Here is a 15924-nt window from a genome sequence, read left to right as displayed (position 1 = left end):
TCTTACCCTAAATTAGTAACATCCCTATATGCCTGCTTTAAACACATAGGGAGATTCTCATTATAAATACTTTTAAAGATAACATAGTTTTTAACATAAAATAAATTGGAATAAAACATCTATCAACTACTAATTAAACTTAAAGCTACTATCCTATCATGATAGATCATGACTTCCATGGCTTTTCCAGCGTTTGCCGTCATCTACATGCTTTACCTTCACCTGAAAAATATAAGAGTAGTACGTGACTTGAGTATTTTATGAAATACTCCGTAAGTTAACCCATTGTTGGGGTTAGCAATGCAATCACACACATAACATGATTGAAACATATCTTAAAATTGTCACATGACCTTTGACTCTTTTTAGTTTTAGGTAGAATTGAATGTCTAGTACTTCGCTACACACGGCCCACATACGCACACATGGACCCACCAGACAGGCTCGTATATGTACCAAACGGCCTTTTCAACTGTAAGGTCACTTACCTGATTAACTTAGGTTAGTGTCATCAATTTATTCTCAATGAAAGTTTGATTCTGTCCTTTGAAATTCAAGTAACCTATATGAGCCCATGACATTGGTTTTATCTTCAAACTTTTTCAAAACTATTTCTCTAATTTATCCTTAATGTGTTAAACTTCATAAAACACGAGAGTTTTTGTATGAGTAAAGTCTTGGAATGTTTATATATATTTATACAATATTCAATATCCGAAAAAGTATATAATAAATTTAAACGAATTATAAAAGAATATAGAAATTAAGAAATTAAAGACTATAGCATTCAAAGATGAAATAAATATTGAATTTGTGTCATATATTTTTATTCATATCGATTATAACCTTAAATAAGAGTCCAAGTAAATGGCTTTTCTTCTTTTTTTTTTTTTTTAAACGCCAAGTAAATGGCTTATTTCTTATACTTAAATACTTCACGAGCCATTATCTCTATGCCTTGTAACTCTTACGCCCATCAACAGCGGCTCCGTCGCCGTCCGCCGCATCGGCAAACTTAAGATGCAGGCCGGGATCACGGTGGCTACACGACGAGTCGTACAGAACCGAATTGTTTACACTCTGAAAATTGCTGTTCATAAATGCGGTCATTGGCACATTCTTCTTTTTCTTTTCCTTCTTTTTCTTCTCCTCCTTTTTCTTCTCCTCATTTCCATCCCGGCCGCCGCCTTCTGTTTCGTTCTTTCTTACGGTTTCTCCGCCCAAACGGTGGCCGACCGACGACTTATCTATTTCCATGACTGCGCCTACGTTATGTCCGGCGAGGTTTATAGACTCCACTGCCTTCTGCTTTTCATATGGCTTTCCCGAGCCATACTCCGATGGCCGATCAGACTTCACCAGCTTCTCGACCGTCTTGTTGTACACAATGCTTTTCTTCTCTACCTCCGGCTGAATTCTGTTATCGATCATATAAATAATTTTTTTTTTTTTAAATAAATCAAATATCTTGTATCAATTTATTGCTCTAATTTCAAACCTAAATCGTTTGAAATTAAAATTAATTTAGCTTAATTATTAAGCTTTTTTAGGTAATTTAATACCTGGGTTGAGTGGTGGTTTCATTAACGGCTGTGAATTGGGTAGGCGGCAGAGCGAGAGGTGGTGGCGGCGGCGGCGGCGATGTTCGCAGCGACCTTGACGGGGACTGAAGTGGGGATGTTTGGCTTAACCTGTCGGGATATTTCTTTGCAGGCGAAACCGGAGGCGATAGTTCGTCCTTGGGCGGCGGTGGGCTGGGCACACGTGTGACGGAAGGTCCATATTTTGGCGACGCAATGGGTGACGTGGGTTTCTCCGCAGGTTGAAGACTCTGGCTCCTCTTATAAAACGGCTGAGTTTCAGGCTTGAGTTCTGCAGCAGGCAGTGTGGTAGGGAGAACTGGCGGCGCCGCCATGGAAGGACGTTGTCGTGAGAGGCCAAAGCGAGGAAAATTTGACATATTGTTTTGGTAGCTAAGAAAATGAAAATCCAAATAAAATATGAAATATATTGAAAAGCCTTGTCTTTGTAATTGATTTATATTGTGGGATATTAGAAAATTATAATAGAAGATCAAATTATTCTTTAAAAAAAAAAAATAATAATCTCAATAACTTCTTTAATTATAATATGCTGTTGGGAAAAATATGAAGAAAAGAATCTGAAATAATCCTATTTATTAATTTAGTATTCAAATATTCTCTTTTTCCTTAAACTACAAATTTAATTTTTTAAAAAATTCATTTTGTATTTAATTTAACGATGCATTTCAAATCATTACAATTATATTTGTTTTCATATTTAAGAAAATAAGAATAAAAATATGTTCTTAAAGTTTATGAATGGATTAAAGTTGGCCACCCTTCATTGGAACAAGGAATAATCTTGTATCCTTTGAACAAAATGCAAGTTATTCACGAGTGAAAATAACATTTTTCAAATTTATTATTTTATTATTTTTTTAAGTTGATAACATTTACGGTTGATCTTGACATGCTCATGACAAGTCTTGAGAAGAACCCAAACTTCGTATTCATTTTTCGTCTAGCTTTATGGCTTCGTCGGGCTTTGGATGAGATTTGTCTTTACCAACCAAACACAACTTATGCACAATCCAAACTTGTTCGGCTACACACGCCGCCTATGCATGTTATGTTCAAACATCTGCAACTCGACCAACTTGCCTCTGCACTAGGCCAAGTCATTCGTTTCGACCTTGTTTCTACACGAAACCAAGGTCTCTCAACGCATCATCGCATCTCAGCATCATTTAGGTTTCCAATCAACATGACCATCATGTCTCAATTGTTGGGATTTATGCCCTGAAGTATGGTAATTAATTATTTAATTTTTTAACAATAATTTTTATTATTTTATTTGTAATTTAATTGTTATACAAAAATCTAAGGTTATTAATGTAATTTTGAATAGTATATGGTTGACATACAAGAGGATTGTGTTCAAGTAATAACCTAAAGAGTCTATAGTATATGGATAAGGTTAGGTGCCTTATCCTGGTAACACTATTAATACTACCCACTCTATAATCGTTGCAAATGATTTGATCCAAATCATTCATGTGAAGACATGTAAGTGAAGGTATCCTATACAATGAGTTTGTATAAGACTAGACCAAGAAATATTTAATCTCTCTTTATAAATCCGTTAATTAAGAAGATTAATATTTCACATGATGATCATGAGCGACTCGATCTTAATCCTAAGTGAGACTCCTGCCTAGGCTTGGCCTTTAATTTATCTGGGTGAGAATGACTCTTTTAGCCAATTGAATATGCATACTATTTTCAGGACTTGACCAAAATAGGGAGTTGGTAACATAATATCATGAAATGGAATTTACTCTGAAAGTGATGAGTTGTTCTCTTAAGTACTAATTTCGGGACTTGAACAATGGGGCCCCACCCTCTCATTGGCCCGAGAGGGACTTGGTTTATGATTGGATCATAAACAAATTGTTCATTACAGAATCAATGCTACTTAAGGTGAAAGATGTAATTACAGAGGTAAAACGGACTTTTGACCCAGCTGTAATTATGAACAACTCGTGAAGGATCAACTTGCTTGTAATAGGTATATCAATGGACATAATTTGTCCTACCTTGCATAAGAGTGCAACTCTAGGCCTATAGTGGGGTGACCTATAGTCCATGAATGGAAATTGATTCATTAAAGAGTTTAATTAATTAACTTTAAATCATTGGAGCTCATAATCTGTAGGGCCATAAGACCTTGCTAGCTTATAGTAACACTACCAGGTTCAATTTATTTGAAAGAAAATTTGAAAGGTTCAAATTGATATTTAATATATTTGATATATTAAAGGCACCAGAAAAAACAAATTTAATTTGAAATATCAAACTAATATTTAATATATTAGATATAATATATTAAATAAATAGAGAAAATATAATTAAATTGAAGTGTTCAAATTAATATTTAATAGATTAGATATTTAATTTGGACGTGTTCCAATACTCTCCTTTTGAAATTTTTCCAAAGTTCTCGATTTGGAATTGTTCCAAAAAGAAAAAAAAGTAAATATTTTAAGATTTTGAATCGTTAAGGTCAAAGATAATTCTAATTTTATTACGTAGGGAATAGATACGAGAAAGATCTCAAACCCTAATAGTTCTATATTGGAAAGATCTCACACCCTAATTTTATTAGATTTGGAATTGGTTCCCATGCCACGTGTAAAAGATCTTAAACCCTAATTTATTAGATTTGGAATTGGTTCCAACGAAGAAGATCTTAAAATCTAGTTTTATTAAATTTGAAATTGTTCTAAACTTTAAACGGTAGTTTTATTAAATTTGGAATTGTTCCAAACAGAAAGATGTTGAAAATTCATTTAATTCAATTTCTAGGATATGCCACATAGGTTGGTCAATTTTAATTTATTTTTAATTTAATTATGCATATGAGGTATGTTTTAAAGTGATTGATTGAATGCATATGGTATGTCGTTTAGTTTAAATTTTCATCATAGGTTAAGTATGATCATGCATTTTAATTATTTTTTTTTAATATAAATGTTATATTTGGAAAATTTTGATTAGGTTGTTTTCTAATAAAAATAAGATAATTTTCTAATTAGCATGTAATGTTTGGAATATTAAATTAGGATATTTTGGTTCTATTTACTTCATACGATTATGATTGGTTCTAATATGATTAGAATTTTGAGTAATCTAGTAAAATTGATTTTAAAGAGATTAAAATGCTGGAATGAGTCAAATTTTGATTAGTTTTTTTAATAGTTTAAAAACTTGGTAATTCACGTTAAAACAACCCAACCAACATAAGAATTATGAAAGGGTAGATTGGAAACTTAGAGATTAGCCTAATTTGTTTAGTAATAGAAAACTCTGTTTCAAAATATTTAGTAGGGGATGGATGTCTGTCAACATATAAAGATATTAAAGACACATGTCAGGATATCCTACGTTCTTATTATTGATTCGCACCGTGAGATTCATGCGTGGCCTTGTGGCGGCTTTTGGACTGCCCCCTACAGAATGTGTTTGCACGAGTCAATATCAAGGTGAATATCTTGAGAAAGTATTTATAGTAAATGGTAGAAGGAAATGTGTCAACGTATCTTATGGTCTCCATCATTGGTTCATAACACGAAATCCATGCGGGGCTTCGTGACAGCTATTGAACCGTCCCCCTACAGAAGGTGTTTGCATGGGTCAATATCAGGGTGAACTCTTGAGAAGGATAGGATAGTAATTTTATTTTTTTTGTTTTCTTGATTGAGAAATGCTCTCAAGACCTATTATCAATGTAAATCGAATTATTCGAAGAGCACATGATTGGTGAATCAAAGGTGATGAGAAAGCTTTGTTCATATCTTCTAGTTGACATGTGGATGTCATGACTAAAAGATAAGAAAATGACCCAAACATATGAGACGTTATAGAAGCTAAATTTAGATAATTATCTAAATAATCTCTGAATTAAGTATTATAAAATTTAAAAAAAAAAATCTTATGACTAAAGCTATTGATAGAAAAAAAGTTCCTAATTAGACACGTGTGATGAGGGAAATTTTAGAAATCACTCTAGGAAAAAAAAATCAAAATGGAAGTATATTTGATTGAATAGATTTTTTGTGGAGACTAGGTGCAACACTTGATAGTTGATATAAGATCTACTATCAAGATTTGTTTTTCATTACACGATATGTAATTCTTGAAAAATACTTGATAATGTAGAATATATTATACATGTTGGCACTAGGACATCAATATCAGTTGGTGTAGTGGGAGACATTAAGATGTCTTTAAGAATTGTTATTAAATGATGAATACGGTGTTTTTAATAACTATAAGAGAAATTCAATTCCTCAAACTTTAGTTCATATTAATATGAATTACTTCGAAATATTAAAGTTTATATTTTCAAAATGGTTTAAAAATATGTTCCGCTCAAATCAAGTACCATTAGTATGTGTTAAAATGTTAACACTTACTATACTACGAAACATTGAGATATTCATGATTAGAGAATCAAGATTAAAAAGACAAATTGTTTTATTCAAAAGATGATACTTGTCTTTGATAATTCATTTGATTAATGTCAAATGGAATACAATGAAGCGACTAATAAAAGATAATTGGGTAAACGTTGGAGTTAATTACTTTGTATGTCTTTAGATCTCACTTTTCATGCAAAATAATCATTGGGCTTTTATTGAATAAGGCTGTAAGATCAAACAGCGTCGCGGGCTTATGCATTATGACGCAAGTGGTCCGATGAATGCAAAAGTCAAATAAAATAAATATTAAATTTATATTTTTATTCATATCCATTCTACCCTTACATAAGAGTCCAAGTAAATGGCTTTTTTTCTTTTTCTAAACGCCAAGAAAATGGCTTATTTCTTATAATTAAATACTTCACAACTACGCCTTGTAATTCTTGCGCCCATCAGCAGCGGCTCCGTCGCCGTCCGCCGCATCGGCAAACTTAAGATGCAGGCCGGGATCACGGTGGTTACACGACGAGCCGTACAGAACAGAATTGTTTACACTCTGAAAGTTGCTGTTCGTAAATGCGGTCATCGGCAATTCCTTCTTTTCCTTCTTTTTCTTCTCCTCATTTCCATCACGGACGCTGCCTCTTACGGTTTCTCCGCCCAAACGGTGGCCGACCGATGACTTATCTATTTCCATGACTGCGCCAACGTTATGTCCGGCGAGGTTTATAGCCTCCGCTGCCTTCTGCTTTTCGTGTGGCTTTCCGGAGCCGTACTCTGACGCCCGATCAAACTTCGCCGGCTTCTCGACCGTCTTGTTGTACACAATGCTTTTCTGCTCTATCTCCGGCTGAATCCTGACCATATGAGTAAATAATTATTTTGTAATTTATTTATTTAATGATTATAAGAAGAAAATTTTATGTATGGTTGTAATAATAAAATATAAATTTAATAAACTAAAATTAATTAAGCTTAAACTCTTTTAGGTAATTTAATACTTGGGTTGAGTGGTGGTTCCATTAACGGCGGTGAACTGGGTAGGCGGCAGAGCAAGAGGCGGCGGCGGCGGCGGCGGCGATGTTCGCAGCGACCTTGACGGCGACTGAAGTGGGGATGTTTGGGCTATCCACCTGTCGGGATATTTCTTTGCAGGTGAAACCGGAGGCGATAGTAGTTCGTCCTTGGGCGGCGGTGGGCTGGGCACACGTGTGACGGAAGATCCATATTTTGGCGACGCAATGGGTGACATGGGTTTCTTCGCAGGAGAAGGAAGCCAGTGGGGAGATGATTTCAAAGGAGAAGCCGGCTCCGGCGCCGGCTTCTTCTTTAATTCGATCGTCGGCAGTTTGAGTGGAGGTACTTCAACCTCACAAAGTCCCATCAGATTCATCGAGGCAATTTTAGGATCGAGTTGTGTAGCCGGCAGTGAGGTAGGGAGAACTGGCGGCGCCGTCACGGAAGGACGTTGTCGTGAACGGCCAAAGCGAGGAAAATTTGACATAGTGTTTTGGTAGCTAACAAAAGCATTGATTTGGTGATGTCCCACGTTGGTTGGAGAGGAAAACAAACCACAGTTTATAAAGGTGTGGAAACCTTCCCGTAGCAGATGTTTTTTAAAGACTTGAGGGGAAGCCCGAGAGGGAAAGTCCAGAGAGGACAATATCTATTAGCGGTGGATCTGGGCCGTTACAGATTTTGCTTATCCCAATACACGTGATACACGTAAATACATGAGGTCCCCATATTTAACATATATGACTCCACGACATGGATTAATCATATTATTGCATAACTTATAACATGACATAACACAACATAGTGTCCTTGTTATCATACATCATACAATACATCATACAAGTATCTTACTTCATGTGGTCTAATGTATGAATATGGATCAATGTGTTATGACAAAATTATTGAAATATCCATACGATGAGATTTATCTACATGTTTTATGTTTTCCGTTGTGTTAAAAAGAAGGATGGAACATTGTGATCTGTGTTGCAGGTGATTGATGAACGTTATCTCCCGACTGAGTTTGCTCGAATGCATGAGAATGTATGTTTGTTCTAGGTGATTGATTGTATGATCTCTATATAGAGCATAAACGTCTGTATTGAGATAAGATTAGGGTGTTAGAGATCGGCCAATTAAACGATGACCTAGGTCAGGATGCCATTAATAGATTGAGTACCTTTGGATCATGAGCGTGTATTAGGGATCTAAACCCTATTGCTCTCAAACTAAAAAAGCTCTAATGAGCTAGAATAGTGAATCCAGGAGTTGCGAGTCAGTGTTTTAAGCCGTCTAGATGCCCTAAGAATCTAATAATCCTCCACGACACCAAGGGACGAATAAGGTAGCTCTCCAGGGCACTAACAACATGGACGGTGTCATCAAAGTCTCCAACCCCCATCTTCTCTGGTACCCTAATAGCATTATCAGTGACCTAAGTCAAAGAGAAGTAGCATGTCAAGGTGATTAGGTGTCATCGTATTATGGAAAAGGTTAGGGATCTTCTAAATAGGATCTACATGTTGTAAACCCGTCTTGAGTGGGGGTGTGAGATAGCACAAGTTCACATAGTAGCTGACCGACACATGGAATCGTTTCTCTAGGCTTAGTGTGATTTTATAGTCATGTCGAAGAGTCCACTGGTTAATCTTTCACTTATAATGTTTATCTATCAACAAACGTCATACTGTCCTACCATGTTTTATTGAGGTAGTGCCTCAATCCAACATGTCGGTCGTTCACTACCAAGACAAGAGAAGAGTCCAAAAGTTCAAGGCCTCCCAAAACAAAGCACGTAATTAATTTCAATACTTTTTTTTAAATAATTTTATAAATTATTAAAAAATATACTCACAAACATACTTTAAATAAATACATATTAATTTCAATACTTTTTTTAAACTGCAAGTGCCGTACACATTAAAAAAGACATTACCTTTAAAATTATATAATTCACCTAATTTTCCTGGACGTTGATTCAGTTACTGACACATACGAAATCAACGGCTTAGATTCCATGTTAGTGACCTGGTATCTTTCGGCAACTAGGTCCCACTTGCGGCATGTGGGTCCCATTGGGCCCCATATCGAACCTTCCCAACAAGCCTACGCGAGAACAACACGTTTTGATTTTAAAGTAGCACTAATTAAGATTAATAATTAATCTCGTCTTAATTACTCAATTCAAGTTTTAATTTTCTTTTTAAATTTATATACTTTCAATTTTCTAAAAAAATAAAAAATAAAAAATTTACATATTAGTTTCAACATTAATTATTTAATTAAATTATCATTTTAAAATATCATTAAAATATTAGAGATATCATACGACAGTACAGCTTTCTACATATAAATAACCAAAAAAAAAATTAGAACGTCACATAAAAAAATCTTTTCCTAAATATTTATATGATTTAATTAAATTGTTCACGTTATTGACAATCCTTTGCTCGGACAAAATACACACTTGTCTTTCCTTAAATATATGACATGGCTAAGATAAGAGCATGACTCTAATACCACTTGTTAAGAACAATAGATCTCTACAACGACATGATATTGTTCACTTTGAATAAGCACTCGTGACTTTGTATTTGGTTTCCCAGAGATGCCTCATTTATCATGATTTTCATCTTAATTAGTTAAGGTAGAATTTTGCAACCCGACAAATTAAAATCTCAATTTCTCTTCTCGACCCTTTGGAGACATACAATTTCTCTTCTCGACCCTTTGGAGACTTACTCTCTTATGGAAGATAGTGTCATGGAAGCTCTCGACCTCGTGTTGTTCCCCATTCAATTCAATTCGTTTCAAAGGTGATTTTACTATATTTCTGATCAGGAACGGGCCCTATCACAAAAATATTTTTTTTAGTGGGACGATAGCTCTGAAAAGACAGATCGCCCATCTTTTCTTTAATCTCGGGAGAAATACGATCGGGGGGGGCTAATTCAAACCCTTCGGGTAAAATAAGAACAGCCCCCACATTCAAACCGCCCCTTTTCCCATTCGCAAGAACTTGTTTGAGTTGCTCGTGTTGTTCTCAATTCAATTCGTTTCATTTATAGGGACTAAATCGTAATTTAACTCATACTTATGAATTAAGGAGAATGGGATATAGAGGAATATATTCGTAAGGAAATAAGTATAGTTAAATTTATTGAAAACTAGAATTTGACTTCCTGAAAAAAAAATCTTTATATTTATGCAAATATTCATAAATGGCAACTTCATTATTATTTTTTTATTTTTTATTTTTTTCTCTATTCTCGTGACATTTTTCAATTTTACTTCATGATTAAGTATTTTCGAAATTAAAATAGTAGAAACTAGATCACTCACAATCTTATACGATATAGAGATATCTGTATGAATGAAATTTAGAATTAAATGAGTTTATTGTCTATATGGACCTCCTAGAGTTAAATGGGTTTGGCGAACAACCACCGACCCTTAGTTAGGCTTATGTGAGAGTTGAACCAAGGAGAAGCAATCGAGCACAGAAAATAGCCTGACCTATCAAGCTTAAGGCACGTGCCATTTCTATTGTAACTTCCCTTTGTCTTACGAAGTACAACCGTGACAATGAAACAAAATGTCTAAATTGCCCTTAGTTCAACTCCACATTGGGGGTTTTTTTTCCTTTTTGAAGATTGAAAATGGGTTTGAAAAAGATGTCCAATTCAAGTTGAGTATTGAAAAAGGACAAAGAAAATGAAATCATAAATAAATAAATAAAAGATGCAATGTTTGTTGTTCCCACGTATGAAAATGGTGACACGTGTAAAAGATAAGTAAAGGTTAGCTTAAGCACTTGGATTCATAAGGGTTGGATATTCCAACAAGAAAACACAAACTTGGGATATTCCGATATTCCACATTTGTCCTTGCCCAAATTATATTTTTTTTTATTAATTTTAGTAATATAAAGGTTGAAATTTATGTTATTTATGTTCTATATTGATTATTTTATTTCCGTGTAATTTTGAATAATATGTGATTAACCATATGGAGGTTTCATGCCCTTCTAACAGATATTGTTTACCGGAATGTTTCATGCCCTTCTCCAACCGATGTGGGATCTCACAATTCATCCACCTTGGAGATCCAGTGTCCTCGCTGGCATACCACCCGGTGTTCTAATACTATTTGTAATAGCTCGAGCTTACCGCTAACAGATACTGTCTTCTTTGAATTTTGTCTTCAAGGAATTTTCTTAGGATTTATACACAGTGTATCTCAAATTCTTAGTGATTTGAGAAGAGCAAAGTTTATACATTAACAAAGAATCAATAATACTCAGTAATTATATGGAAAAAACGAACTTTGAACCATTAAATTGCATTAAATAGTTATATTTATGTTTTCAAACTTACTATTTTTGTTTATGATTGGAATTATAAATCATAAATAAATAATTTATTATTTATCCATTTTTTTTTTTTCCTTAATTTCAAAGGGAGAAAGGAATATTTTGGTAGATTTTGAAAATGATTTAAAGAGAAGAAAAAAAAAATCGAAACGGTTATTCATGTCAATTGTTTGTTAAATTGAGATTTTCTTTCATCTTAAGATACATATGTATTTGCATCAATCGTAATCATTAATAAAAGGAAGATTTCTAAAATTATTCCTCCACCACAGCAATAACGAAATAGTTATTAATTAAATAAATTTATTGTGACCCTCAATAGAGGAAGGATAAATGAATGAACCAATATCACATTCGAATAAGAGCGATCTACAGACAGAAAAACTTAAAAAAGGACTTAAAATAATTGAAAATTTACTACATATATCAACAAGATACTGTTCTCCTCCAAAATTAAATATGTTTTTATACGTATCAGTGAGAACAAAATATTTTGAAATAACTTGGGTTCGACCTAGATCTTTGGATATGTAGAGTGACACTTATAATTATTAATTAAATTACTCTTCGAACTTATTTTTTAATATTATTCTTCCACATTGCTTGTAATATACTTAAGTTTCTTAAAAATAGTACTAGAAGTCGGAGTTTCTGTATGAAAATAATTAGATCGAAAGATTTTAAAAAATAAAATAAAATTGATTATTATTATATTGGTATGGAGTGATTGGTAGCCACCATAATTAAATATTCGAATTCATTTGTTTATAGAGTATTAGTTATGGTCCCTAGTAATGATATAATGTCACACCCTAAAATTGTTCGTACCAAATAAAAAGGCTCATCATTAACCCATGCTCCCAAACAACCATCGATATCGTCCATAAAATTTCAATAATTTGCACATTATTATTATTATTATTTTGGCTTTAAATTAGTTTTATCGCCCGATCGGGTCTCATAAATTATTTTTGGGCTTACAAGAAATTATCGTACTAATATGTAACATTTTTTGTTGTAAAATGTGAGAAAAGAGATGGGCTTTTAAGAGAGTAAAATTATTATTTGACTTTAATAAATCATATGAATCAAATTAAAATTAAAATTAAAATTTATTTTCAAAATGATCATTAATTTATTTAAAATTATGCCCCCATGGCTCCATTGGAAATTAAACATTTTTTTAATTATTTTTTAAATTGAGATAAAGTAGAGTTTAGTATATTTTAAAGGACTATTGTTTATGTCATCAAATTATTTATTACTCTATAATTTTCAGTGCTATAATAATACAATTTTATATTTCTTGATGGGCAGAAGGGTTGAATTGTACACCAAAACACCAACCCTTTAATTTCTTGAACTTAAAAACAAAGATTCGTGATGGAACAGAATTTCTTGAAATCTAAACTCCAAATATCAAAACATCATATGAACCTACCCATTTCCATACGACCCATACATAATAATACACCAAAACGCTCAAAGTTGTATCTCATAAGCATATCATATTCTTTATTATAAAAGATTAGAGATCTATTAAACACAAAAGTTCATAAACTAAACGAATAATTTACATCAAAGGGTCCAACGACCATAAGATGAAGATGAGAACTTGGGAACTCTAAACCGAATGGGATGAATTTAGGCGTAAAATAGAATCCAAAGAGGAATAGATTATGGGATATTGAAAGCATAAATTGGGGAATAAAAGATGAGTGATAGAGATGAATTTGGTGTGTGGCGGAATGGAATTGGGGATTTGAAAATTGGAGAAGGCGAAATAGCCAAAGCAGCAAACAAAAGGGCAATTTGATGAATGAGAATTGGCTGGAAAGTAGCTGCCAAGCCAACGACATGCACAACACAAACACAGACACACATATACAGAGCAAGAAGAACAAAACAAACACACTTTTGAGAATCCACACACTTTCATGCCTGCTCGCTCTCCATTTCATATTTATTCACTATCTGTTCTTCTACTTGTTGACCCTTTAATCTCTATACCTCTCTCTAAGAGGAGCTGGAGATGGAGCTGGGTTTTGGTTTTGGCCTCCATTAAACCTGGCCTTTCAAACTTTCTTGGCGTTTTCTATTAATTGTTCTTCTGATTTGTTTCTTTCTAGGGAAGGATGGGCACCCATTAAAGTTTTTCTCCTCCTCTGCCTTCAAATCTTCTTGGGATTCTTGTTGTTTTCTTGTGTGGGTTGGGGTTCAGCTGCCATGAAGTTGTTTTTCAGGTTGTGTTTTGTAATCTTCGTTGGAATTTGTTTCTGTTGGTTGTTGAGGGTTCTGTTGTTCAGAACGGGGTTGATTTTCCTCCTCAAGAAATGGTGCAGAATTCTACAAGATTGTTTCCATGTTTATCAGTCTTTCAGAATACCAGAATTCAATGAAACTTCTCAGCACAATCATCTTTACAGGAAAGTCTCTGCTTATCTTAGTTCTTTGAATGCTCTCGAGGATTCCGATTTCACCAATCTCATCACCGGAAAGAAGCCTAATGACATACTTCTCCGCCTGGATTCCAATCAGACGGTGGAGGACAATTTTTTGGGGGCCAAAGTGTTTTGGACGAATCAAGAAATTGGTAGCAGAAATTTTGTGTTGAAGATTAGAAAGGCGGATAAGCGCCGAATTCTCCGCCCTTATCTTCAGCACATTCATACCCTAACTGCCGATGAGATTGAGCAGAAGAAAGGGGATTTGAAGCTGTTTATGAATTCGAAACCTAATAATCAGTCAGATACAAGATGGACATCGATTCAATTCAAACATCCATCTACTTTCGATTCAATTGCTATGGAAACAGATCTCAAAGACAAGGTCAAATCCGATCTCGAATCGTTTCTCAAATCCAAACAATATTACCACAGATTAGGCAGAGTTTGGAAACGAAGTTACCTTCTATACGGCCCTTCAGGGACTGGAAAATCCAGCTTCGTTGCCGCCATGGCCAATTTCCTCTCCTACGATGTTTACAATATCGACCTCTTCAAAGTCTCCGATGACTCTGATTTCAAGTTTCTTCTGCTACAGACAACAAGCAAGTCAATAATCGTTGTCGAGGATCTCGATCGGTTTCTGATGGAGAAATCTTCGGCGTCGAGCGTAACGGCGCTGATGAACTTCATGGACGGAATATTGACATCGTGTTGTGCGGAAGAGAGAGTGATGATTTTCACCGTCAATAGCAAGGAACAGGTCGAACCGACTATTCTCCGACCGGGCCGAATCGATGTTCACATCCATTTTCCACTCTGCGATTTCTCCGCTTTCAAGAATCTCGCAATCAACTACTTAGGCGTCAAGGATCACAAATTGTTTCCTCAAGTCGAAGAAATTTTCCATAACGGCGCGACTTTGAGCCCGGCCGAGATCGGCGAACTGATGATCACGAACCGAAACTCGCCGAGCCGAGCAATTAAATCAGTCATCTCAGCATTACAAACCGACGGCGAGCGGCGGAGAGTCGGCCACATCGGACAACTGCTAAGCGACAGCGGGTCGAGGCAGTCCGCCGCGGAATCCGTCGAATCGAGCGGCGTATTCAAACCCGAAAACAATCACACCGGAAAAGAGTTCAGAAAATTGTACGGGCTTCTGAGGATGAAAAGCAACAAAATTTCTCAGTCGTTGGATTCATCTCCATTGTACAAAGTGAGATGATTTTGAACACGTGGCGGAATCGTAATGGAGGATTTAATATACAGCCATGGATTCGCATGCACTGGATCTGCAGCGCTTCATGCTAAGTTCTGTAGATAGGAAGATTATTGTTACGATGAAAAAAATCTTTATTTAAAAATTAAAAAAAAAAAAAAAAAAGTTTAATTTGGTTTTGAAGGAATTGTAAATTGGCTCTATTATTAATACAAACAACAATATTCCACCTTTTATTAAAAATTAGGTTAAAATATAATTACCAGATTTTCTCGACATTCAAATGAATCACTTTCAGTCCCATCGTATTTCGACCGAAGCTAATAATAAAAATATTTTTAAAAATTCAAATATATATTTGATACTGTAGAATCATATTTTAATTATATTTTTTTCAAAAATATGTGTGATACCCAAATTGTCAAAATTTATTACAAATTATAGAATTTGTTTTATAGTATTGACTTCTCATCTAGATTTTTTTCAAATGTAACAACTTTCCTAAATTTAGTTTATAATTATTTATTTTCGTGACGTTTTTGTTTTTTATTTTAAAAGTGACTATTTTGATTCCGAATGTATATGGTAATACTTCAATTCTAAGAAAAAATTAGGGGTTTGTGGACCAAACTGACAGTAGAAAGTTACAAACTCATGGTAAATAGTTGTTTGGTTCTATCAAATTACAAGGACAAATTCTAGCTTCCTAAAACTTTATGGACTAAATTTGCAATTTAACCTAAAAAAAAAAAAAAAAGTATGTAAGTAAGTTCAAAATTACCCGTTAAATAGTTTGAATGTTCGGGAACGGGTTTAGTATTCTGTATGATATCTAGGGATGGTGTCCTCTGGGTTTAATCTTAGC

General features: G+C 34.4%; 3 protein-coding genes across 3 annotated transcripts; 1 reads left to right on the top strand and 2 right to left on the bottom strand.

The window, feature by feature from the left end:
* Positions 1 to 803: 803 nt before the first annotated feature.
* LOC111454206 (sulfated surface glycoprotein 185-like) lies at positions 804 to 2002 on the bottom strand. Its single transcript, XM_023095589.1, has 2 exons — positions 1563 to 2002; positions 804 to 1417 (listed from the first exon to the last, which is right to left on the bottom strand). Exons 1-2 carry the CDS (start codon positions 1958 to 1960, stop codon positions 952 to 954), a joined length of 864 nt encoding a protein of 287 aa, XP_022951357.1. The 5' UTR covers positions 1961 to 2002; the 3' UTR covers positions 804 to 951.
* A 4429-nt stretch (positions 2003 to 6431) lies between these two features.
* On the bottom strand, positions 6432 to 7397 carry LOC111453294 (wiskott-Aldrich syndrome protein family member 2-like). Its single transcript, XM_023094349.1, has 2 exons — positions 7006 to 7397; positions 6432 to 6861 (listed from the first exon to the last, which is right to left on the bottom strand). Exons 1-2 carry the CDS (start codon positions 7395 to 7397, stop codon positions 6432 to 6434), a joined length of 822 nt encoding a protein of 273 aa, XP_022950117.1.
* Positions 7398 to 13171: 5774 nt separating this feature from the next.
* Positions 13172 to 15206, top strand: LOC111451099 (AAA-ATPase At2g46620-like). The gene has a single exon (XM_023091376.1). The coding sequence runs from the start codon at positions 13620 to 13622 to the stop codon at positions 15063 to 15065; it is 1446 nt and encodes a 481-aa protein (XP_022947144.1). The 5' UTR covers positions 13172 to 13619; the 3' UTR covers positions 15066 to 15206.
* The last annotated feature ends 718 nt before the right edge of the window (positions 15207 to 15924 follow it).

Source organism: Cucurbita moschata, unplaced genomic scaffold, assembly GCF_002738365.1.
Source record: "Cucurbita moschata cultivar Rifu unplaced genomic scaffold, Cmos_1.0 Cmo_Scf00001, whole genome shotgun sequence".
NCBI classification, from domain to species: domain Eukaryota; kingdom Viridiplantae; phylum Streptophyta; class Magnoliopsida; order Cucurbitales; family Cucurbitaceae; genus Cucurbita; species Cucurbita moschata.
Note: the sequence above shows the minus strand (reverse complement) of the source record. Positions and strands in the feature narration are given on the sequence as shown.